Here is a 27,117-nt window from a genome sequence, read left to right as displayed (position 1 = left end):
AGCGTTAGCGCAATGACTGGAAGTGTATGGGTAGCAGATGGTCTTCCAGTCATTGCGCTATGGGTAACACTAGTTAGTATTGGCTCGTGAAACTACCTCTAGCTTCCATCATACTGGACAGAGAGAAAATGGTATCAATGAGTTCATGTGATTCTGGGAAAGTAGATAAAGGGCCTCATTGCCAAAATCCCAAAGTATCCCTTTAATGTCAGCTCTGTCTCCATCAGAAGAGTGACACTAAAGACTTGTGCTGAGCAGAGTCACAGACCTTTATATCGTTCAAGACTGGTGCTTTTTGAGGTGTTAAAGTTCAGAGTTTGCCATTGTTATGTAAATGCAGCCTAAAAAAGTACCCGGGGCCCAGTGAGAGACGGGTACCGGCCCGTGTAGATGGAAAAAGAAAAGGCTGAGCCTTTTGGGTAAATCTGTCAGTGGAAATGCACCAGTAGTTTCTTCCTCCCTGTTTTATTTTGTTTGGTTCCTATTGAACATGACCCTGGATGAGACCCTTGCTGAACATTGTTTAGGGAATTGCTTTCCAAATGGTACACACTCATTGAAATATTAGAAGAGGGCTAAAAAAAAAAAAAAAGAAAAGATTTACACCATGAAAAACCCTGAAATGTATTCTTTAATTTAATTCAAAATAAATACTACCACGGCAATGCAAGTCCACTATTGGTTTCTTGCCCTAATGTTTTGGTAAGAAAACAAAACAGGCAAACAATCAAAAAACAATTGGATAAAAAACAGACTTTAGTAATGCATCCAACAATATCATCCTTCAGCGACTTAGAGAGGTGCCTTTCTGACTCTGAACAAGACTGGGTAACACTGCCTAGAATGACAAACATAAATAAAACTAGTACTATGGTACAAAACAAAAAGAGGGGAATGGTAACAACCTGATGTAACCATATATCACTGCAGAATTGACCATGGTCCCATTTGAAAGGGAAAAATAAAACAGTGGGTGTCAATCCATTCGACCAACAGCGAAAAAGGGTCTCATCTCCATGGAAACCTCTTCTGGACAGACAGGTCGAGGCGACGATGACAGCCACCAAATGGGAGCGTCCAGTCAGTCTTTAGCGTTGTAGTTTACGTTGTTTTAACCCAAAACGTAGTTCTCAGTCTTTCTTTTCCTCCGGTCTTGGTTCTCGTCAGCAAGCTTGAAGTACAGTCACACACATAAGTTCATGTCTGGCCAAGACGCCACTAAGAACAAAAAAAGGCATTGCATATTTACATCACAAAAGGTGGGGGGGAACTGCTTTCCTTTTCTCTCTCTCCATTCTCACACAGTCCTCATCCTATCATCATACACAAGTATATTCATGGCTCAGTTTCACGTGATCTGTGGCCCAACATGGTTATTGATGCCTTCCGCCCACCTTGTCGATTTGGGAAGAAAACCAAGGGTGTGTGTGTGATTGATGGGGAGATTTTTTTATTTTTTTACAGATCTCAATGTCTGTCACAAGCCATATCAGCAGAGCTCAGAGCTGGCTCTGATGTTGAGTGTATGTGTGAGCGCTATGACAGCACAACGTGAACCTGTATAAGCCACATTCCTTGTGTAAACATCCATACCACTATTTTCTATAGCTATGAAAATAAGTTATTAATCAAATGACTGTGGAAAAAGATGCAAAAAAGGCTTGTATATTCATAGTAGCTTTTCCCTGATGGGTGTGTAAAACTAAACTGGTAGCTGAGTTGAATGCGGTTGTGCTCTGTGTTGCCTGAGTGAACCGTGCAGTATCTGGCAGTTTAGTGTTTCTGTCAAACAATAACCAAGTAGAAATCTCTGGCTGAAAATGAAAAGGTCAAAAAGGATGAAAAGAAATAACACTGACAATGAAATTGGAATGAAAGAAACTCCGTCAGTTCTGTCTTTTTTGTTGTTTTTAGTAGACAGTGATTCTCGTTGCCATGGGATTGGAGAATGTGCGCCGCCATGGCATTGTATATGAGAAAAATAATAGTTTCAATGAACAACGAGCCCCCCGACCCAAACCCTGTCTGTATGATACGAAACATCTGCACACGTAAGGCAACATTTTTGGTTTTGTTCCCTAGAACGGCTCTTCCAAACCAAGTGCAAAAAAGTTGAAAATAAAATTAAAATAACGGACAAAGAACGTAACAGGTCGACAACCTAATACTGACGGATAAAAATACATAACAAAAACATTGCCTTCTGCAGTATATAGCGTTGAAAATGTAAGATACTTTTTTTTTTTGTGGAGAGACCAGCTTGAGTCTATCCCACTGTGCAAAACCCCTTTTATAGTCCCTAAAAAGACGACTTCTCCCAGTCTGCACTCGAATACAGAGAAGGAGAAAAGAGGGGAGACTTTTCCTAAAATGGCTACGTGTTTTCCTCGAAACGGCCGCACGGCGGGGGGGCGATACTGGCTGACTGGCAATGACCTTCACTCCCGTCCGCTGGCCGAATACGAGAATTGTGGGAAATGAGGCCTCCGTTCGCTGTCACCCTCACCCATCCCGTCTTCATCGTCTGCAGAAAGAGAGAAATGGGAGGGGGAGAAGGACAGGTAATGGACCTGTCTGTTTGCGGTGGAGTCTATGGCAGAAAACCCCTATTCAAAAAAAGTGGGCCAACCCGTGCTGAGGGATCCGACGGACACTTACATTTTTCCGGGGGAGTGATGGTGATCGTCTGTGCCGTGAACTCCTCATCGAAATACCGGGTGTCCGTCTCTGAGGACACCTGGGGCATGAAGGGGGGGACCAACTAGGGGAGAGGGAGGGGACACTGTTGTCACATGTAATATATAATTGATATGCCATTTAGCAGACGCTTTTATCCAAAGCCACTGACATTAGTGCGTGCATACATTTTGGTATCGGTGGCCTTAGCAGGAATCAAACCAAAGATCTTGACATCATGCTTAATCAACTGAGCCACACAGGACCACAGTGACATGTGACACACTGATGTCCGTGCCTCGTGTGTGACATGTCAATATTTGCATATTTGACTGGAAAAACACTAGTCATTTTGACCTGCATGGAATACTCTGAATTTGTTCAAAAGTCGGTGGGAGGGCACAGAACTGGTCAAGTGAAGAAGACTCACCTTTTTGTCGTAGACGTCTTGCCAGTCTACCGCCACAAAGAAACTGTGGCGCATGATCTCCTTTGCGTCGTCTGGACCGCCACCAAGTCTGTCGGAAATAAAGAAACGTACAAATGTGAACACTTTCTAGAAAGCCTGTCGTGAAACAAGACAAGAACATGAGCTAGGTGCAAATCCTGCAATAGCATCATGTGGTGAATGAGAGAATGTTCTCCCTTGGGTTCTCCACTAACCTAGCTGCCTCAAGCTTTTGAGTGACAAACGGCTTTGTAGAAGAGCGATAAACAAATGAAAACAAATTGCGGTGAGGTAGTATTTCATACAGCAGGATCAGTGTGAGCCAGTAACTCCTGTACAAAAAAAGACTAAATTATGGGAAGTTACAGTTGAGGGCTGGTTAGCATGAGTCAATAACCCATTTCAAGTTGATCTGTTATGAAGTAGGAAATGTGTTGTGTCAAAACTATTTGGCAGAGATTGTTGGCTGATCACTGACCCATCTTCAGATAATCCCCCACTGGAGCCTTGGTGTGTGTGTTCGTCTGTCTGTGTACTAGAGGTTGACCGATTAATCGGAATGGCCGATTAATTAGGGCCGATTTCAAGATTTCATAACAAATCGGTATTTTTGGACACCGATTTGCCGTTTTTTTTTTACACCTTTATTTAACTAGGCAAGTCAGTTAAGAACACATTCTTATTTTCAATGACGGCCTAGGAACGGTGGGTTAACTGCCTTGTTCAGGGGCAGAACGACAGATTTGTACCTTGTCAGCTCGGGGATTCAATCTTGCAACCTTACGGTTAACTAGTCCAACGCTCTAACCACCTGCTTTACATTGCACTCCACGAGGAGCCTGCCTGTTATGCGAATGCAGTAAGAAGCCAAGGTAAGTTGTTAGCTAGCATTAAACTTATCAATCATAATCACTAGTTAACTACACATGGTTGATGATATTACTAGTTTATCTAGCCTGTCCTGCGTTGCATATAATCGATGCGGTGCGCATTCGCGAAAAAGGACTGTCATTGCTCCAATGTGTACCTAACCATAAACATCAATGTCTTTCTTAAAATCAATACACAAGTATATATTTTTAAACCTGCATATTTAGCTAAAAGAAATCCAGGTTAGCAGGCGATATTAACCAGGTGAAATTGTGTCACTTCTCTTGCGTTCATTGCATGCAGAGTCAGGGTATATGCAACAGTTTGGGCCACCTGGCTCGTTGCGAACTAATTTGCCAGATTTTTACGTAATTATGACATAACATTGAAGGTTGTGCAATGTAACAGGAATATTTAGACTTAGGGATGCCACCCGTTAGATAAAATACGGAACGGTTCCGTATTTCACTGAAAGAAAAAACGTTTCGTTTTCGAGATGATACTTTCTGGATTCGACCATATTAATGACCTAAGGCTCGTATTTCTGTGTGTTTATTATATTATAATAAAGTCTATGATTTGATAGAGCAGTCTGACTGAGCGGTGTTAGGCACCAGCAGGCTCATATGCATTCATTCAAACAGCCCTTTCGTGCATTTTGCCAGTAGCTCGTCGCAATGCTTCAAGCTTTGCGCTGTTTATGACTTCAAGCCTATCAACTCCCAAGATTAGGCTGGTGTAACCAATGTGAAATGGCTAGCTAGTTATCGGGGTGCGCGCTAATAACGTTTCAAACGTCACTCGCTCTGAGACTTGGAGTAGTTGTTCCCCTTGCTCTGCATGGGTAACGCTGCTTCGAGGGTGGCTGTTGTCGATGTGTTCCTGGTTCGAGTCCAGGTAGGAGCGAGGAGAGGGACGGAAGCTATACTGTTACACTGGCAATACTAAAGTGCCTATAAGAACATCCAATAGTCAAAGGTATATGAAATACAAATCGTATAGAGAGAAATAGTCCTATAATTCCTATAATAATATAATAACTACAACCTAAAACTTCTTACCTGGGAATATTGAAGACTCATGTTAAAAGGAACCAACAGCTTTCATATGTTCTCATGTTCTGAGCAAGGCACTTAACGTTAGCTTTCTTACATGGCACATATTGCACTTTTACTTTCTTCTCCAACACTTTGTTTTTGCATTATTTAAACCCAATTGAACATGTTTCATTATTTAATTGAGGCTAAATTGATTTTATTGATGTATTATATTAAGTTAAAATAAGTGTTCATTCAGTATTGTGTGTACATCTCTCTTGCTTCAGTGCATGCATGCAATGCTCTGTCTGTCTATCTCTCTCTGTGTGTCTGTACCGTTTGTTGGGGTCCTTGATGAGCAGGCCGGAGAGCAGAGACTTGGAGTCGGAGGAGAGCGTGCGCGGAAACTTGATCTCCTCCATGAGGATCAGCTCAAACAGCTTCTCGTGGTCCTGGTTGTAGAAGGGCAGCCGGCCGCACATCATCTCGTACATGACCACGCCCAGACCCCACCAGTCCACCGCCCGGCCGTAATCATTGTCCTCCAGCACCTAGCATAGGGACATCATGAAATAATACAGTACGTTTTACACACTTCATACGTATAACCTGTACTCTAGTCAAGGCTCATCCTATACAACTACTGCATATATATTGTCCATAATGTCTATACACACCACCATATACATATATATTTGAGACTGACATTCTTGTTGCTCGTTCTGATATTTCCTCTTTTTATTTTGGGGATTTCTGTGTATTGTTAGGTATTACTACACGGATGGCGCTAGGAACACAAGCATTTCGCTGCACCTGCGATAACAGGTGAAAAATAGGTGTACGTGACCAATAACATTCGATTTTATTAGTATGTGACTTGACTTTATCCACTTGGCCCCCTTGGGAACATAATGCGTCCACCACTGGGGCCCCCTTGGGAACATAATGCGTCCACCACTGGGGCCCCCTTGGGAGCAATGGGGCGTCCACCACTGGGGCCCCCTTGGGAGCAATGGGGCGTCCACCACTGGGGCCCCCTTGGGAGCAATGGGGCGTCCACCACTGGGGCCCCCTTGGGAGCAATGGGGCGTCCACCACTGGGGCCCCCTTGGGAGCAATGGGGCGTCCACCACTGGGGCCCCCTTGGGAGCAATGGGGCGTCCACCACTGGGGCCCCCTTGGGAGCATAGGGCGTCCACCACTGGAGCCCCCTTGGGAGCATAGGGCGTCCACCACTGGAGCCCCCTTGGGAGCATACGGCATTCATACCGTTCTTCTCTCCACCTCACTCGTTTCCATGCAATGGCTTTTGTCTCTTGCCAATCGATCCCCGCTTTACTCAGTATTAGTATGTAGTTAGTATATATTAGACACCTAGAATATTTCCTCCCATAAGAAAACCTGGATACATCTCACAACATGGCATTTTGGGTAGTGTAGTGTACATCAGTGTGAGCTCTGACCTCTGGAGCCAGGTACTCCGGCGTGCCGCAGAAGGTCTTCATGGTGGCCGCGTCTGTGATTCCCTCTTTGCAGAGGCCGAAGTCCGTGATCTTGACGTGCCCGTCTTTATCCAGCATCAAGTTCTCCAGCTGCCAATGAGCATAAATACCATGTTATATGTTGAATATACGTCCCAATAATATATCCATTCTCAGCAGCATGCTCGTTTTAAGTCAAATCCTCACTTAGTCTCCCATTGGACTTAGTTAGGATTGGAAGTAAGGATTCGTCTCTAAGAGAAGTCTACACATGGTGTTATGATAGATATAGAGATGACTGTCCATATGAATGCATGTACCTTCAGATCGCGGTACACTATCTTGGCAGAGTGAAGGTAGTCTAAAGCGGAGACGATCTCAGCTCCGTAGAATCGCGTGCGGTCCTCAGAGAACACTCGCTCTCTTGACAAATGGAAAAACAGCTGCGGGGAAAATCGGGAAAGAAAGGAATAAATGGTAAAAACACGTAACAAAACCTACAATTATTTAAAGTTATGTTAAATTCAAATATATATTTACACATCTGCATATAAAGGTATAGTTCCAATCACTAATAGCTCTCTAAAAAAATATGTCCTGGGCCAGTATTCCCATATCGTCTCAGAGTAGGAGTGCTGATCTAAGATCAGTTTTGCCTTTTAAAATCAGAATGAATAGGAGGGGGACTTGATTCTAGATCAGCATTCCTAATCTGAGACGGTCCCTGGAAATAATAATTTCGGCTCCTGGAAAGAATTCTACATTGTGGAAGAGGAAGGTGCAACAGTCTCAGGGAATCCTCATCAACACAGTGTCTGGAAAAAAATAAAAATAATTAAGTGCTCATCTTCCACAGGTATCTCAGGTAGCACAGGCATCTCTTACCTCTCCTCCGTTTACATACTCCATGACGAAGCACAACCGGTCCTTGGTCTGAAAGGAGTACTTCAGAGACTGGAGAAAAACAAGAGTTGCACAATCGTTGTTATTTTGTTTCTTTACATCCACACAAACAGATGTTCATTTATCCCATGAATTCATATCTAATGACACATGCAACAGTAGAACAGCTTAAATGTTTATTCAATCAAGACTTTGCTTTTGACTGAGTCTGTGGATACATCCCAAGTGGCACCCTATTCCCTATATAGTGCACTACTTTTGATCAGAGCCATATGGGTGCCATTTTGAGACATGGCCTCCAAGTGAATAATACAGGCTTAAAGTATAAAGTTTGCCTTTAAGTCTTTGCTAAACAATACTCACGGTTAGGAATGGATGCCGGGTGTTTTTTAACACTCTGCTTTCTGTGAGGGTGTGAGCAACTTCGTCCTGCGTTACAAGGAAAGAGGAAAATCCAGAAACGGGGGTAGAGAGAGAGAGGGAAAGAGAGCGATAGAGAACGGGAGAGAAAGAATGTTAGGATGTAGAAGGTACAAGGCGCCAAATGGAAATATCTGCATCCATTCCAACAGGGCTCAGTTATTTCAACCAGTGTTTCTCGACCTCCAGTCTGTGGGATGGTCCCAGACACTCATTTAGTCAGTTCTATAGCGCGAGTTTAAATGTACTTCCAAGCAGGAAAAAACTGAGTTTGCAGATGTACATGTACACATTACCTCGACTGAATAGTCAGTGCCCCTGCATATTGACTCTGTACCGGTACCCCCTGTATATAGCCTCGATACTGTTATTTTACTGCTGCTCTAATTATTTGTTACTTTTATTTTTTACTTAACACGCATTTCCCTTAAAACTGCATTGTTGGTTAAGGGCTTGTAAGTAAGCATTTCACTGTAAGGTCTACTACACCTGTTGTATTCGGCGCATGTGACAAATACAATTTGATTTGATCCCTAGTATGAAAAAGGTTGAGAGAAACTGCTTTACACCAGCCAGTACCTTGGCGATGATGACTTCCTTCTTCAGGATCTTCATGGCGTAATACGTTCCGCTTGCCTTCTCCTTCACCAGAATGACTTTCCCAAAAGTGCCTTTGCCCAGTAGTTTCAGATAGTCAAAGTCATTCATTGTCTGTCAGAGAGGAGAGAAGAGGAAAGTAGAGGAGAAAAGAGAAGAGAAGCCTTCATTGAGATGAGAGAGACAATCTTGGTTGGTGTTTATGTGCCTATCTACCAATGTATGACCTGTGCTCAGTCCCCAGGGTGGCTCACCTTCCGTTTGTGTTGGCTGGTGGAGGTGTCCATCTCCTCCTCGTTGACCTCGTTCTCGATCTGCGACGTGGGGCTGCACAGGCTGCCCTCCTCCTCCTGCTTGGCCAGGGAGTCAGCCACCATTTGGATGGCCTCGGCCCACTCATCCCTGGAACCAACCAACAGCAGCTCACTTTAATACCCTGCTATACTGTGTGTGTATATGCTGAGGAAAGCACACATTTAGAAAAGTGCAGGGTACAAAACAAATGCCATGGCGAAATCTAGAGACATACCCCCATTCTGTCTGGATGCTCCTGTGGTTTGCTAAAACTAGTTACGTCAAAACATGCAACTGCTGCTGTGGAAGTTTTATGTTTAGATTAACACGTTTTAGCAGCATCTAAACAGTGTTTAGGTATTTCACTTCATTTTTCAATGGCGTTTTTCCCTAAAAGTGAAATAGGAGGCAAGGCAGTAATAGAGGAAGAGGAGAGAGAGAGAGAGGAGGGAGTGAGAGAGAGGGTGACACCTCTCATCGGGCGTGTCCACGTGGAATGTCCTCTCAATAACCGTGGTCCACTGCAAACAGCGGATGATGAATGTGTTGGGCTTGGGCCGCTCCGTCTTCATCAGCTGACATTCTGAGAAGAGGGAGAAAGAGGGAGAGACAGAGGGTGTGTCGGGAAGGAGAGAGGGAAGAAAGAGAGAGAAGGTAAAAAATAAAATGACAAAGCATCACGAGCGTCACAGAATAAACATTTGTAACTCACTACTGTTTCAGGGGGTAACTGTGGCAACATAGTGTTGTACTATATTCAAGTAGCACTACTTTAGCTCTGAATGTTTGACAGGGACACATTGGCTCTAGGGAGTGCACACTGCCTAACATGGGAATATTCATTGATATTTTAAATTATGAAAAATGTCAAATGTTGTACAGTGCCTTTGGAAAGTATTCAGACCCCTTGACTCGTTCCACATTGTTACATTACAGCCGTATTATAAAATGTATTAGTTTTTTCCCCTCATCAATCTACACACAATACCCCATAATGACAAAGCAAAAACAGGTTTTTATACATTTTTGCTAATTTATTAAAAATCACATTTACATAAGTATTCAGACCATTTTTGGCAGCAATTGCAGCCTGGAGTCTTCTTGGGTATACAAGCTTGGCACACCTGTATTTGGGAATTATGCTACAAGCTTGGCACACCTGTATTTGGGAATTATGCTACAAGCTTGGCACACCTGTATTTGGGAATTATGCTACAAGCTTGGCACACCTGTATTTGGGAATTATGCTACAAGCTTGGCACACCTGTATTTGGGAATTATGCTACAAGCTTGGCACACCTGTATTTGGGAATTATGCTACAAGCTTGGCACACCTGTATTTGGGAATTATGCTACAAGCTTGGCACACCTGTATTTGGGAATTATGCTACAAGCTTGGCACACCTGTATTTGGGAATTATGCTACAAGCTTGGCACACCTGTATTTGGGAATTATGCTACAAGCTTGGCACACCTGTATTTGGGAATTATGCTACAAGCTTGGCACACCTGTATTTGGGAATTATGCTACAAGCTTGGCACACCTGTATTTGGGAATTATGCTACAAGCTTGGCACACCTGTATTTGGGTATTTTCTCCCATTCTTCTCTGCAGATGCTCTCAAGCTCTGTCAGGTTGGTGTCAGGTTGGATGGGGAGCGTTGCTGCACAGCTATTTACAGGTCTCTCCAGAGATGTTTGATCGGGTTCAAGTCCAGGCTCCGGCTGGGCCACTCAAGGACATTCAGTGACTTGTCCCGAAGTCACTCCTGCGTTGTCTTGGCTGTGTGCTTAGGGTCATTGTCCTGTTGCAAGTTGAACCTTTGCCCCAGTCTGAGGTCCTGAGCAGGTTTATCATCAAGGATCTATCTGTACTTTGCTCCGTTCATCTTTCCTTTGATCCTGATTCCTGACTAGTCACCCAGTCTCTGCCGCTGAAAAACATCCCCACAGCATGATGCTGCCACCATCATGCTTCACCGTAGGGATGGTGCCAGGTTTACTCCAGATGTGACGCTTGGTATTCAGGCCAAAGAGTTCAATCTTGGTTTCATCAGACCAGAGAATCTTGTTTCTCATGGACAGAGTCTTTATGTGCCTTTTGGAAAACTCTAAGCGGGCTGTCGTGTGCCTTTTACTGAGGAGTGGCTTCGGTCTGGCCACTCTACCATAAAGGCCTGATTGGTGGAGTGCTGCAGAGATGGGAGAACCTTCCAGAAGGACAACCATCTCCACAGAGGAACTTGCGCTCTGTCACAGTGACCATCAGGTTCTTGATCACATGCCTGACCAAGGCCCTTCTCCCCCGATCGATCAGTTTGGCCAGGCGGCCAGCTCTAGGAAGAGTCTTGGTGGTTCCAAACTTCTTCCATTTAAGAATGATGGGAGTGCACTGTGTTCTTGGGGACCTTCAATGCTGCAGAAATGCGTTGGTACCCTTCCCCAAATCTGTGCCTCGACACAATCCTGTCTCGGAGCACTACAGACAATTCCTTCGACCTCATGGCTTGGTTTTTGATCTGACATGCACTGTCAACTGTGGGACCTATTTTTAATACATTTGCAAAAATTTAGAACAACCTATTTCGCTTTGTCATTATGGGGTATTGTGTGTAGGATTTTTTATTTATTTAATCAATTTTAGAATAAAATGTGGAAAAAGTCAAGGGGTCTGAATACTTTCCAAAGGCACTGTATATTGTAATACAATACACCCAACACACCAAGGGGCAGTTTCCCGGGACAGATTAAACCTAGTCCTGGACAATCATTTTCTATGGAGATTCTCCATTGAGCTTGCTTTTTAGTCCAGGACTAGGTTTAATCGGTGTCTGAGAAACCGCCCCCAAATGGTCGAAAATGGAGACTGACGAAGGTGAGGAGGACCTACTTGCTACAGAGAAGTTATTGAGGGGATAGGCCAGGTCTGCGTCCTGGGGTTTGTCTTTGTAGCCGATGAAGGATCCGTCGGTCTTCAGCAGGAAGTAACGCGGCCTCCAGTTCTTTATGTACTCACCTGCAACAAGTCCAGCAGGGATTGGTTCATACTGGAAACGTAGCTTATCAGCTTTTATAGTTACTGACTGACTGCAGCGGTCAGACCTTCGCTGCATCCTAAATGGTAATCTTTCCTTTATAGTGCCAGGGCTATGGGCCCTGGACAAAAGTAATGTATTATAAAGGGAATGTGATGCCATCTGGGATGTACCCCTATGTACGGCTTTAATTAAGTGCATTTTCATTTAACAGTATGGCACGATTCATTGTGGTTCAAGCAGGTTAATACATAATGAATTAATAGATGAGGGTCCATGCTGGTGTTTGCTTGCAAGATGTCCATGAGGACCATGTTGTAGAAGAGCTCCATTTTGCCAATAGGCTATATGGTATCATTGAACTTTCTTTTTTTTTACCACAAGTGACATAGTGTGCAAAAATACAAGTATAAAACTGATTGTTTGCTACTAGTTTAACTCTATACCACTAGCTACCCTTCAGTGTTTAGAATACTGTAACTGGATTTTGTACAAGCACAAATGTGCCTGAAACAATTCAGTGGCTCCTGGGCTCTGAAAGGAAGGAACTGGGGAGTTAAGCCATCCTCCAAGAGCTCAAATTTGTCTGTGGCAGTGTCACAGCCTGAGGCTAAACAATATATAGACACACACACTGCACGCACACACAATCCATGTGTTCAACCAGTCAACACAGCTTAAAATCCTCCATACCACATGCTGTGTATACTAGCTATAAGCCAGGGGTTGGAACCGGTTCAGGGAACAGAACCGAAAACCGGAAAATAGCAAAATGTGTGATTCAGAAATTAGGGAGACATTTTTAATTAGAGAAGAATGGATTCACTTTTTCAATGCTAGTTAAGGATACTATAGTTATCACAACAATACTATAGTTATCACGTTTCACATTGGATTTACTAACTACAACAACGTTAAGACATGTTTTTAATTCGAGTGCAGCTCTGCACACACACGTTTGTTAGCTAGCTAACGTTAGCTCTAGTACAACGTTAAGCCAACTCTCGGAATTTCAAAGACATTCAATGTTCCTCGACAGAAGCCGCTTCTCTGTAGGTATAATTCTGTGGGCCTAATTCAGATAATGCATGTCATAACAAGATGCCCTGCGCTTCAAGACAAGCCTCCTCCTCCATCTTCTCTCGCCTGCAAAATTTCAGTCGCATCTCGCGCCCTGCTCTATCCACACTGATTGGTGAAGTAATTTAATGATGAACAAAATTTAATTTTTAAAAATGTTTTCAGAGGTTTAACCTGTTGGGGCTAGGGGGCAGTATTTGCACGGCCGGATAAAAAACGTACCCGATTTAAACTGGTTACTACTCTTGCCCAGAAACGAGAATATGCATATAATTAGTAGATTTGGATAGAAAACACTCTAAAGTTTCTAAAACTGTTTGAATGGTGTCTGTGAGTATAACAGAACTCATATGGCAGGCCAAAATCTGAGAAGATTCCATACAGGAAGTGCCCTGTCTGACAATTTGTTCTCCTTTTGCGGCATCTCTATCGAATATACAGCATCTCTGCTGTAACGTGACATTTTCTAGCAAGCGTCCCACCTTGCCCAGGGAGGTTAAAAAGGAACAGTACTTTTTTGTTTCAAACTGGTTCAGAACTTTATTTTGCTGGTCGGAACAGTGGAACGGAACGAAAGAAACGATTGGAAAATGATTTTGGTTCCAACCCCTGGTTATAATAATACAATATTCCATTTATTCCTTTCCCTGTTTGTTTCCATGTTTATGTATATACAGGTATGTGGGGACTGGGGGTGTTTGAAAAGGGGTGTTTGTTTTCTTGATGTGAACTGTGAAAAAAAAAATATATATATATCTTCTCAAAGACCGTAATCATCACCGATTATCAAATCAATCGACTCACCTCTCTTCTGAACCCAGCCTTCCTTGACAACGTTTTGGTCGCTCATAGTGGCTTCGCCTTGACCGTCAGCCCAGTGCTCAGACCCAGGGGGGTGGGGGGGGTCAGCAGTCCTGACCTTGCTGTCTCTTCCTCAGACACACACCTACTCTCCTCACTCTGTCTCTGTGTGTGTTGTCTCTCTCCGTCTTTTCCCCAACTCCCTTGGCTCTCTCTTTTTCTTCTCCTTTCTTCTCACTACCTCCTCTCTACTCCTGTTTTCCTCTCACTCTTTGTCTTTACTCCCCTAATCGTCTCTCTCACACTACCTCTCTTTCACTCTTGTTCTCCACGTCTTCCTTCGCTCTCTCTCAAGGCACTCCAGCGGTGACTCAGCCTGGAAGGAAGCAGGGGAGAGAGAAAGGGGAGGAAAAAAGGTCCATGGATTGCTCTCCACACACACACTACATCCCCGCCCCCCTCTCGTTCCTTTACAAACACTTATGTGAGAACTGGAGTCATTGTTAAGACCCAGAATGCGCTTCCCGTCCCGTCCCCTCCCTGCCCACCGGCAGATTTGTCCCCTTTCCTCTCTTTCCCTGCTCTTTGGCGGGCCTAAAACTGCTTATGCAGCGCCATTGATCAGATTTTCTTAAAGGTACACATCCTTTACGGCCACCTTGTGTCTATTCTGGTTCCAATGGATTATTCTAAATTGTCTATTAGGATGTACACAAACAACATCAGAGGCAAGGTCAGAGCCGCGTATAAGGTCCACGCAAGGCTTTGCCGCTTTTGAACTTAGATGTTTTGAGTATCTACTACACTGTTAGATAATGTGTGCCTTGAGGACTCTACATAGACTTTGTTTGATTGAGCGACATATGCGCTTTGATGGCAATGAAAGAACCAAATAGCCTCGATCTAGCAGCAGCATACCACCCTGCATCCCACTGCTGGCGTAACTCTGATGCTAGGCAGGTTTGGTCCCTGGATGGGAGACCAGACGCTGCTGGAAGTGGTGTTGGAGGGCCAGTAGGAGGAACCTTTCCTCTGGTCTAAAAAAAACTATCACAATCACCCGACCTCAACGCAATTGCGATGGTTTGGACAGCAGAGTGAAGGAAAAGCAGCAAACAAGTGCTCAGCATATGTGGGAACTCCTTCAAGAGTGTTGGAAAAGCATTCCTCATGAAGCTGGTTGAGAGAATGCCAAGAGTGTGCAAAGCTGTCATCAGGGCAAAGGGCGGCTATTTGAAGAATCTCAAATATAAAATCTATTTTGATTTGTTTAACACTTTTTTGGGGTTACTACATGATTCCATATGTGTTATTTAATAGTTTATGTCAACACTATTATTCTACAATGTAGAAAATAGTAAAAATAAAGAAAAACCCTGAAATGAGTAGGTGTGTCAACTTTTGACTGGTACTGTATATAACTTGAATCCCAACCTAGCCAGTCTGATGTCTCTAAAAGCATTTATCTTCAGTTACTTTTCACTGCGTATATTTAGATGTGACTAAGTATGATGGCTATTGGCTACAACGATGACAACATTAGCACGGACCTCAATCACTCTAAATCCCAATAGGAGATCAATAGGAAAAGCAGCCAGCATGTACAAAGCATTATGTAGGCTTAGTCTACAAAAGGATTTCATTCTGGGTACACAATCATATTCAAGTTCAGAAACCGCTTCTGTGGTCCAATTCATGTCCTTTGTGGAGAGTAACCAGTGATACAAGGTGCCAAAATAGAGGCCAAATTGCCTGTGACAACCCATGAGTTTATTTTTGTTCAAAGTGAAGCACTACTACTGTACTAGGAGAAAACTGCACAGTGTTTTGTTGTCAGAGATTGGAGGCCTGTCAAAAGCAGCCGACTGATGTGAAAGACCTGGCTCTGGGATGAAAAATAAATGATATCAATCCACTGACAACAAAAACAATGGCTGACATGACCAGACTTTCCATTTTAGAAGCCATTACAAGTCACATGTGCAAACCTTTTCCGCAATAATCGTCTCTGCCACCAATGTACAAGACATGGATAGGCCTTGCACCACATAGAAATAAGCAAATATTGAAACAACAGCTTTTGTTTCAAGGGCGTGTGGTGTCATTTGCTCTTACATAATAACATCCGCCTGCCATAACGTTACACACTTAATTATACAACAATAATAAGAGGCACAAAATCATTACTGGGTAAAGGGTGATTTTTAAACAATGTTCACGTGCCCATCAAACGGATAAAATGTCAAGTGATTGGGGGAAGAATTTGAAAACCGAGCTAGCTAGCCACTGAACGAGGCTAACGAACGTAGCAAACGTTAGCTGGCAGCTAGCTGACAGTCTCCTCTTGACGTTTTGCCTTTTTTACGACTTCCTACATTTATTCCTTGGTCGTTAGCGTTTTTTTTTTTATATATATATATATATATATTGGCCATAGAAACATGTGGCTTTATGTTTTAATAAAGACAATTTGTTTAGGCGCAAAGACTGGGCCGAAGCCAGACAGCAACACCACCCCATCATTATAGCTCGCGCTTGAGAATGCCCAAGCCCTCCCGTTGCAGCATCCCAGCAGCATCACATCCCAAACTTGCAAATGACGTGCATTCATGCTAGCTAGCCCGCTACAGGCTAACGGTTGTTCCCACCCATATTACGTTAAAAATATGCTTCCACAGGCCCCAGAATAATGAACCCCAAACCCAGGGCTTCTTAAACCCTTTCTGCTTAAATTTTTTTATAATGAGTATTTATTACATTGACATATTTTACCTGGCAGTCGAATAATGATAGCTAGGGACACCCCCCTTCGAGCGCTTGCGTGCTTCCAACGCAGCAAAATATTTGGAAAGAACAGTCAGTCAGTGATAAAAATAGAATGAGGACCGTGATCTATCCATTGCTGCTGATGCTGCGGCCAATTATAATGCCCGAAAATAATACTTTGTAGACAGAAATTGCGGCGATAGTCCTCCCCGGCTCTGCGACTAGCTTCAGCAGCTGTCGCTTGTTCTAAGGAAATCTCGTGACGTCACATGTAGCCAGATTTCGGACGACTTCCCTCTCCTCACGGCATTCATTCGCTTTTGTTGGTCCCCGGCTTTTGTTGGTCCCTCTCCCCCTTGGCTTGTATGTTTGCATGATCAGATACAATCCAGCATAGGTTTACACTTGGTCATGACAATGGTAAGGTATTTAGACATTCGACAGTGTTCAAACCAGCGAGATGAATTTGTGATTATTGTGGATAAAACATTAGGGATTTGTTATTTCAAATTAATTCATTTGGAATCCTATTATTCAGGTCGTCTCTTTCACTATCTGAATAGGGGCTTTGTTTAAATATTCTCATACCAGTCTAGCCTACTTCATGGGAGCATGACCAGGAACACACATGCAGCTCCTGGTACAGCAAGATCACAAGAACCTGCAACACATTCATTCAAATAGGTTGTTGTATTTGGGTACAATTTGAACTATAAAATATATATATATCCCTCTCCATCCCATGTTGGGAAAATAATATGCCATTGTGTGATCATATCTGATGTAGGGTAGCAGTGATGTTGGACTATGGGTATTCTACCAAAATGTTAAGATAAGCAAAAAAATTGATTGATAGCACTTAGGGTGTGGTGCCTCCACCCAAATAAAAAGGATACAGTATTGACTTAAGAGTCGGCTATTTGTACAGAGCAGAGGTGATGTTTTGAGAGAAACACCACCCTCTAGTGTTATTAAAGGAAAACTGAAGGAATCCAACACGAGAGAACCCTCTGACCCACAACTGAGCACCCCATAGCTTACTAACTACACTACCCTAATCATAACGCGTTTAATTCTGAAGGCATGGTTAATCCTGCTTAAATTAGTGCAGGTTGTCATGGTCACCCTGAACAACTTGATTAATTTGCTCAATGTGGCCATTCAGATTGTCAACCATACAACTTTTTGATGCAACACAGCTGCCAAGTGTCTGTCTGAAAAGGCATCCTATTCCCATACGGTACACACATTTTGACCAGAACCCATAATCTCTACAGTCATATAATAATATATATATTTTTTTCTTCATATAGCGCTTTTCATTACAAGTACAATTTTAAAGTTGCTTTCATTTGATGCAAAACGCATCATCATGATGATGTGGCAAGTGATACTGCTTCTTGAAAGTCCAATATCGTGAAAATTTGACAGCCGACATGCAAAACATTTTGCGTCTGTATTAACAGTGGACTATAATGAATAAAATACAGAAAGATAGTTGTATATAGCACTACAGTATATAGGGAATTGGGTGCCGGTTTGGACGCAGACCAGCCTAGATTAGTTTTCATCCAATTACTTGTAGGTTACGAGTTGTACTGGTTTCCCTGAAACCTCTTGATTAAAGTGGTGAATGAGTTGACCCTTTCTCCCAGTGTCAGTTTGCTGAGTTCCATTGGTTTGCTGTAGAGATGGAAGGGTTGGGTTTCTCTCTCCTGGTAACTATAGCAGGATGTGGGTCCCCTGCCAAGTCATTAGCTAGTATGTATGGGTTGCATCCCAATGGCACCCTATTCCCTATAAAGCACACTACTAAGCACACTACTTTTGACCAGAGCCCTATGGACCTTGGTCAAAAGCACTTTATAGGGAATAGGATGCCATTTGGGACATAGTCATTGCCATATGGAGAGAGAGGACTGAGGGCTCTGATGTGAACACAACAGAGTGAGCAGCACATCTCCTCTCTCTCTGAACCCTAAAGCCACAGGTAAGACTGTTTAATAGGAGGGAATTCAAATTAATATAGGCCTAACCAGTATTAAACATAACCAGCTGATAGAGACCTAACCTGTATGGAACATATACATTTAGATTCATTCGGATTATGTTAAAACGGTTGTGAAAAATGAATATTTGTTTTCCAGTCAATAAAGAAAACCTTGTTTTTTCTCTCCATTTTGACCATCTACTTCTTACTGTTGGTTTCAAAATTCCATTGACTGTGTTTAGAATTGTATTGATTCAAGAGTTGTAGCCAAAGTTCTAAAATGCCTAGTAGCTGATTTTAGTGAATACAATCAAGCTCTATAGCTACTGTCCTTATGCTGAAACAACATCTCTTGGATAGCAGGGTTGAGGGTGGTAGACAGGCAACACAATGTAGCATATTTTCTGCAGCTGAAGCCTCCAGGATGGCCGGATCAGGGGCGGCTCTGAGACTGCATGAGTTCAAGGAGTACCAGGAAAGACGGGACTCTGGCTCATTTAAAAGACAACCCGAAGCAACACTGAGGTGAGAGAAAGGGTGAAAGAAAGGTCTTACTGTTTTTCTACAAGACATTGTACAACTGGCAGCAATAAGCTGAATTGCTTTGAGATGTAGAAACAATACAGCCCCAAATTGTATAGAAAAATATTTATATCCGTTTTAATTTACATTCATTATTTGATACAACTTCTAACAAGTAGGGGTTTTTTAAAAGCTGTTCATAAGGGTACCTGCATGGAAGTGTGTGAAGGAAGTAGTAACTAACTCTCACTATGATACTGTAGTTATGAGGAAGTTATGTCCACTTGAAAACACCTACTGTGTGCTGATGCTGCTTGCTACCACACTGTATTTAGTTCAGAGGTTTCTTCCCTGTTGAGTCATGAGCTGAATATCTGGCGTTGTGCACATGTTGACATTGACCTTAACTTGCTACCTTACATGCAATATGTAGGCCTATGCATCCGATTTGCATGTATGAATATGGTCTTTGACCTTAACTCTGCTCTTAGTAATTCTTACTTTTACTCTAACTCTGAAATAAACTCTTGTCATTGTAATTGCAGAGTACCACGTCAGGGGAAGGATGTGCGAGGTCTGTACCCTGGTCAGCTGGGTAGAATCCACGTTGTTCACTCTCAGGATCACAGGTAGAATCATGTAGTCAACTCATGCAGTCAATCAAAATTACACTGCGGTATTTACGTAGTAGCTCTTTCAGTAGCTCTTTTACCCATGGTCACATAGGTTGCGGCCCAAAAGGCACCCTATTCCCTACATAGTGCACTACTTTTGACCAGGGCCCAATAAGAGAAAGGGGTGCCATTTGGGACAGGACTATTAACACAGACTGTTAGTGGGTAGTGGTACTCTATGGACATCTACAGCTAGCCTACTACCAGGTAGACTGTCCTCGCAGATATGCATTTATCCCTTTTCAGAATAACAAGTGTGTGGGCTCGGGGTTAGGTTTTTAAACAAAGACACTGTGTAAAGATTTCCGTTAAATATTTGATTGAAATCCAGACACTATCATTTGAGACTGAAGGGTTCTAATTGTGTTCATTTGTGTGTTCATATGTTTTGATTTGGTCTCGACTGTGTAGCTACATAATAAACTGTACAAGTAATGTATCCTACTACATACAGTATATACTGTGGCAAGCAACTTGAATGTATAGGATCTACAGTGCCTTCAGAAAGTATTCATACCCTTTGACTTATTCCACATTTTGTAGTGTTACAGCCTGAATTCAAAATGGATTACAGATATTTTTCTCATCCATCTACACACAATGACAAAGTGAAAACATGTTTTTTAGCAAAAGTATTGAAAATTAAATACAGAAACATCTCATTTACATAAGTAGAATCACCTTTGATAGCGATTACAGCTGTGAGCCTTTCTGGGTATGTCTCTAAGAGTTTTACACACCTGGATTGTACAATACTTGGACATTATTATTTTTTAAATCCTTCAAGCTCTGTGAAGTTGGTTGTTGATCATTGCTAGACAGTCATTTTCAAGTCTTGCCATAGATTTTAAAGCCGATTTATGTCAAAACTGTAACTAGGCCTCTCAGGAATATTTTATGTTGTCATGGTAAGCAACTCCAGTGTATATTTGGCCTTGTGTTTTAGGTTATTGTCCTGCTGAAAGGTGAATGTGTCTCCCAGTGTCTGTTGGAAAGCAGACTGAACCAGGTTTTCCTCTAGGATTTTGCCTGTGCTTAGCTCTATTCCATTTATTTTTTATCCTAAAATACTTCCAAGTCCTTGCTGATGACAAGCATACACATAACATGATGCAGCCACCACCATGCTTGAAAATATGAAGAGTGGTTCTCAGTGATGTGTTGTGTTAGATTTGCCCCAAACATAACACCTTGTATTCAGGACAAAAAGTGAATTTCTTTGCCAATGTTTTTTCAATTTTATATTGCCTTATTGCAAACAGGATGCATGTTTTGGAATATTTGTATTCTGTACAGGCTTCCTTCTTTTCACTCTGTCATTTAGGTTAGTACTGTGGAGTAACTGCAATGCTGTTGATCCATCCTCAGTTTTCTTCTATCACAGCCATTAAACTCTGTAACTGTTTTAAAGTCACCATTGGCCTCATGGGGAAATCCCTGAGTGGTTTCCTTCCTCTCTGGCAACTGAGATAGGAAGGATGCCTGTATAGTTGTAGTGACTGGGTGTATTGATACACCATCCGAAGCGTAATTAATAACCTCACCATGCTCAAAGGAATATTTAATGTCTGCTTTATTATTATTATTAATTTTTTTACCCATCTACCAATAGGTGCCCTTCTTTGCGAAGCATTGGAAAATCTCCTTGGCCTTTGTTGTTTAATCTGTGTTTGAAATTCATTTGCTTGACTGAGGGGACCCCACAGATAATTGTATGTGTGGGGTACAGAGATGTGGTAGTCATTAAAAAATTATGTTAAACACTAGTATTGCACACAGAGTGAGTCCATGCAGCATATTATGTAACTTCTTAATCACATTTTTACTCCTGAACTTATTTAGGCTTTCCATATCAAATGGGTTTAATACTTATTGACTCAAGACTTTCCAGTTTTTTATTAATTTGTAAAACTTTGGGAAAACAATTTCACTTTGATATTATGGGGTATTGTGTGTAGGCCAGTGACACAAGCGGTGCGTTCGTAAAATTCACTCTGGCTATCTATTCCGATTTCAGAGGACTCTTGTCTAAGTGTGCCAGAGTGCAGAATAACTGATCAATTTACGAACGCTCAACACCCGTTGAATAGGGCCTGTGTTAATACACGTCGGCAAAAAAAAGTGTAATTAAGTTGTTGCCAGCAGCACAGTTACAATCACCAATGCTCAGGATAAAATTAAAACAGCCTAACTAGCTTTACTAGGGTGAGTGAAATGGTCAGAGTGAGGTGTTCTCTCATTTGTGTCTGGAAGTAGCTACAAAGGTAGCCAACGTTAGAAAGTTAGCTTGGGTGCCGTTGTGTGGTCGGAACGCTCGGACCTACTCCTCCGTTAGACCGTCCACTGTGCGCTCCGAGAGTGAAAACCCTCTGAATTTACGAGCGCACTCTAGATTGAATTTACAAACACACCCAAAATATTAATTTAATCCATTTTAAATTCAGGCTCTAACACATTTGTTTGTGTGAATACTTTCTGAAGGCACTGTATATGGTTATGTGTAAAGCAACTAGAGAGATGTCTTATTCAAAACACTGTTGAACTCTGTTACTCTATTCCATTCTGTAACAACTGTTTTGACCTCGCAGAGTGAGGTTCGCATCCTTGGATTACTCTCCGGGGCCTTACCGTGAACACTATGAAGACTACCCGAGGAGTTTTGACCTCCAGACATTCCACGCCCTGGACGTTCTACGCCAGAGCACCAGCGCCTCTCAATGTGCCCCAGAGACGGCTTACCAAGAGGAGTTTGGCCTGCAGTCCCACCTCTACCGTCTGTGCTGATTCACTCCTAGCTCTGGTCCAGAGTGTTACTTGCGGTTTGCTGATGATTGACAAAAGCTCAGAATCAACAAGCCACAAGTAACGCCCTGGACCAGAGCTACTTCACTACCATCTCTCTTTTCATCTATTGATCTGCTCCTTTAATACATCTGAAGAGTGTAACGCAGGGGTAGGCAACCCTGTTCCTGGATTTTGTTCCAACAAGGCACCACACCGGACCAACTGAGCTAATTGATCAGTTCAGTGATTGCCTAAATTCAACACACCTGGACTTCCAGTTCGGTTAAATCAAATATCCCTTGTACCCCTGGTATTGAGTGATTCCTCACGAAACCAGGGCAAAAAAACACGATTTGGGGAGTTTTCACGAAATGTTTGGAGGAAGGAGTGTTGACATATTTGACATTTGTATCTAAAAGCATAACTGAGAAATAATGAACAGCCTGCCAGGCCTCCTTAAGACTCCATAATGTTTCATCTGTGAGTTACAAAACAAATATGTCATGACGCTTTACCGCTTGCTCTGTATTATGAGTAGTATTTGGATTTCAATAAAACATGTTTTACATTCATTTATGACTATTGACAAATGTAAACATGAATATTGAAAACATTTTTACAAAAAATTTAAATTTGTATATATATTGTTGAAGTAATATACTCTACGGCCATAGCAAAGTTCCAGAGTGGGATCTCTGCTACTTTTGGAGTTATGATTCAATTTGTAGCTTTACCAACAGACTGAATGTGAAAATGCTTTTCAAAATGGTCGCCCCCTGCTGGTGATTTGCAGGATGTGCAATGATACAAGTTAAAGTAGGGCGGTGATTGGTTACATTGCCTTCTACTCCAATTTCTCTGTATAAAATGAGCCATTATTTAAAACTAACAGAGATGCCACTCAGGAACTTTGATATGCCCATAGAATATATTATGTTCAAATTTGCAGAGCAAGTGATAAAGCTTCATATGTCACCAATGTTTGCTTTGTAGCACATACAACCATCATGGAGTCTTAAAGGAGGCCTGGGTAAGGCCAAAATGTCATAAAGATGCCAACTTTTATTCATTATATCGCAATTGGGCTTTTAGATACAAATGTCAAATATACACTGAGTGTACAAAATATTATTGTCACTTGTTAAATCCACTTCAATCAGTGTAGATGATTCGCAGGACACAATTTAAATAAGGATTTCTAAGCCTCGAGGCAATTGAGACATGGATTGTGTATGTGTGCCATTCAGAGGGTAAATGGGCAAGACAAATTATTTAAGTGCCTTTGAACGGGGTATGGTAGTTGGTGCCAGGTGCACCGGTTTGGGTCAAGAACTGCAACGCTGCTGGGGTTTTCACGCTCAACTTTTTCCCATGTGTATCAAGAATGGTCCACCACCCAAAGGACATCCAGCCAACTTGATATAAGTGTGGGAAGTTTTGGAGTCAACATGGGCCAGCATCCCTGTAGAACGCTTTCGACACCTTGTAGAGTCCATGCGAGTCCGTGCCCCGACTAATTGACGCTGTTCTGAGGGCAAAAGGGGGGAGGGTGCCACTAAATATTAGGAAGGTGTTCCTAATGTTTGGGATACTCAGTGTATGTCAACAATCCTTCCTATAAAGTACCATTCTATGGATACAATTTTGTGGAAATCCCCCAAATCATGTTTTTTTCTTATCCTGGTTTAGTGAGGAATCACTTTGCTAACGTGTATGTCTAAAAAATGGAGTAAATCTACTAACTTTAAACTCTAATAATTTATAAAGGCCTAACACAGCATAAGAAGTACATGTTGTTACATGTGAAATAATGTGTTTAATATGTGTTATTTCAGCTCCGGATAACACTAAGTTTACCCTGTACTCTCACCCTGGGCCTATGCAGCAGTTGGAGACAGGGAGTGACGAGGAACATTTCACAACACCACGGCAATCAAACTGAACTCCATCCATTAAAAATAACCAATGAAAATGTTGCATTGCATGCATTTTTGTTTGAATGACTGGTTGTAAAATCTTGCATTGCAATCATATATACGACTGTAGAAGCATTTCATCTCAAGTAATGCTAATATATGTGTTTATTATATATACAGTACCAGTCAAAAGTTTGGACACACCTCATTCAAGGGTTTTTCTTTATTTGGACTATTATCTACATTGTTGAATAATGGTGAAGACATCATAACACATATGGAATCATGTAGTAACTAAAAAAGTGCCAAGAGTGTGCAAAGCTGTCATCAAGGCAAAGGGTGGCTACTTTGAAGAATCTAAAATCTAAAATATATTTTGGTTTGTTTAACACTTTTTTGGTTACTACATGATTCCATATGTGTTATTTCAAACTTTTAACTGGTACTGTATATTTCTATGAAAGTCCATTGACACAAAAAGTGTAATTAAATCCAAAAATCTCAGCAAACAATCAAATCAAATCAATCCTTATTTATTTATATAGCACATTTCAGACATGGAAGCAGCTTAATATGCTTCACAGGAAAAAAAACATAAATGAAATAAATATAAATAAAAACAGAAATATTTACTAAACAAACAAACAAATATCAGAGGATTGAAAACTAAAGAATAACAATAAAAAAACGAAAAGACTAAAAAGCACCCTAAGGAAAAGCAGAGCCAAAAAGATGTGTTTTAAGATCCCTTTTAAATATGTCCACAGTTTCATTCCCCTCAGGTTCTCTGGCAGGCTATTCCAGAGGCTGGGGGCATAGTAACTCAAGTCTGCCTCTCCATGCCTCTTGGTCCTAGGCTTGGGATAGTTAAAAGGCCAGTACCAGAGGACCTGAAGGACCTACTGGGTACATAACTGGCATGTCTGGCATGTATTGGGGTGCACAATCGTGGATTGATTTCAAAACCAAAAGAATAATCTTAAAATTAATTATAAAAACTCACAGGCAGCCAGTGCAGAGACTTTTTAAACCAGGTGTAATGTGTGCTCTCTGTCTGGTCTTGGTCTGTACCTGCGCTGCAACATCCTATATGTTTTGCAGTTGACCAATGGCTTTCTTGGGTAGGCCAGACAGGAGAGCATTACAGTAGTCAAGCTTACTTGTGATAAAAGCATGGATGAGTTTCTCTGTATCAGCCTGAGAGAGAAATGGCCGCACCTTGGCAATGTTCATCAGGTGGTAAAAAAGCTATTTTGGTCACATTCCTAATGTTTGATTCGAAATTGAGTTCAGAATCTAAAATGACACCTAGGGTTTTTTCCTGGTGTTTTATCTTTATTGCCCGTGAATTAAAATGTGCAGCTAGAGTCTCTCTCTGTGCTTTAACTCCAACAATAAGCACCCCAGTCTTGTCATGATTTAGCTGGAGGAAGTTCTAGCCATCCAAGTATTTAAATCACAAATACAGTCTAATAATTTATCCGCGGAGCTAACATTCTCTAGTGACATAGAAATGTAAAAATGTTTAGAGTCTGCATAGCAGTGAAAACCAATGCTGTGCTTTCTGATAACGCTGCCAAGGGGTAACATATATAAACTGAACAGTAATGGACCCAAAATCGAACCTTGTGGAATAACATCTACAATAGAAGATATGTCAGTAGAAAGCCCCTTGGTAATGTCCAGGTCCTGAGTATGGCTGCGGTTATGGGTGGGCCCAGTAACATGTTGGATAAAGTCCAAAGAACTCAAAAGATTAATAAAACCAATGGTTTTGGAATCAGTCTCTTTGTCAACATGAAAATGAAAATCGCCCAACACAATGATTTTATCATAGTTCTCAAGGACATTAGACAATAGTTCAGAGAAATCTGTAAAGAAAGGGGGGCAGTGCTTTATTGGCCTACACAGGGTTATAGCCAGCACTGGTGGCTGACATTAAAACCTCTTAGATGTAAAGTCCCTTGCTTAGGGGACCTGTATGGTTCCGGTACCGGTTCCGACCAACATTTTTGCTTATAGATCGATCTTTGGACGCCGTAGATTGAAATGGCAGGCCTCTCCATGCTTCTTCTGAGCCTGTGTGACGTAGGATGGGAAATCAAAACAAACTTTATTTGTCACATGCGCCCGAATACACCAAATGTAGACCTTACCATGAAATGCTTACTTACAAGCCCTTAACGAACAGTGCAGTTCAAGAAAGAGTTAAGAAAATATTTACCAAATAAACTAAAGTAAAACATAATAAAAAGTAACACAATAAAATAACAATAACGAGGCTATATACAGGGGGTACCGGCACCGAGTCAATGTGCGGGAGTACAGGTTAGTCGAGCTAATTTGTACATGTAGGTAGGGGTGAAGTGGGGGGGGGGGGGGGGTGTCAATGTAAATAATCCAGTGGCCATTTGATTAATTGTTCAGCAGTCTCTTGACTTGGGGGTAGCTGTTAAGGAGCCTTTTGGTCCTAGACTTGGCGATCCGGTACCACTTGCTGTGCGGTAGCAGAGAAAACAGTCTATGACTTGGGTAACTGGGGTCTTTGACAATTTTTTGGGCTTTCTTCTGACACTGCCTAGTATATAGGTCCTGGATAGCAGGAAGCTTGGCCCCAGTGATGTACTGGGCCGTAATCACTACCCTCTGTAGCGCCATACGGTCAGATGCCGAGCAGTTGCCATACCAGGCGGTGATGCAATCGGTCAGGATGCTCTCGATGGTGCCGCTGTAGAACTTTTTGAGGATCTGAGGACCCATGCCAAATCTTTTCAGTCTCCTGAGGGGGAAAATATGTTGTTGTGCCCTCTTCAGGACTGTCTT

At 42.1% G+C, this 27,117-nt stretch overlaps 2 protein-coding genes across 2 annotated transcripts; one reads left to right on the top strand and one right to left on the bottom strand.

Annotated features, from left to right (window-relative positions):
* Positions 1-613: 613 nt before the first annotated feature.
* On the bottom strand, positions 614-16,690 carry akt3b (AKT serine/threonine kinase 3b). The gene is made up of 14 exons (XM_014131347.3): positions 16,415-16,690; positions 13,646-14,018; positions 11,617-11,742; positions 9,198-9,309; positions 8,687-8,834; positions 8,415-8,546; positions 7,779-7,844; positions 7,398-7,466; positions 6,833-6,955; positions 6,495-6,623; positions 5,368-5,582; positions 3,107-3,194; positions 2,659-2,761; positions 614-2,524 (listed from the first exon to the last, which is right to left on the bottom strand). The coding sequence occupies exons 2-14, from the start codon at positions 13,689-13,691 to the stop codon at positions 2,439-2,441; spliced, it is 1,443 nt and encodes a 480-aa protein (XP_013986822.1). The 5' UTR covers positions 13,692-14,018; positions 16,415-16,690; the 3' UTR covers positions 614-2,438.
* A 2,002-nt stretch (positions 16,691-18,692) lies between these two features.
* On the top strand, positions 18,693-24,330 carry LOC106564873 (protein SPMIP3). Its single transcript, XM_014131352.3, has 4 exons — positions 18,693-18,923; positions 19,466-19,549; positions 22,183-22,367; positions 24,214-24,330. The coding sequence occupies exons 1-4, from the start codon at positions 18,733-18,735 to the stop codon at positions 24,318-24,320; spliced, it is 567 nt and encodes a 188-aa protein (XP_013986827.1). The 5' UTR covers positions 18,693-18,732; the 3' UTR covers positions 24,321-24,330.
* Positions 24,331-27,117: the final 2,787 nt, after the last annotated feature.

This window comes from Salmo salar, chromosome 12 (genome assembly GCF_965601325.2).
Source record: "Salmo salar chromosome 12, fSalSal1, whole genome shotgun sequence".
Lineage (NCBI taxonomy): Eukaryota > Metazoa > Chordata > Actinopteri > Salmoniformes > Salmonidae > Salmo > Salmo salar.
The sequence above is the reverse complement of the archived record's forward strand: the minus strand, read 5'-3'. Positions and strand labels throughout refer to the sequence as shown.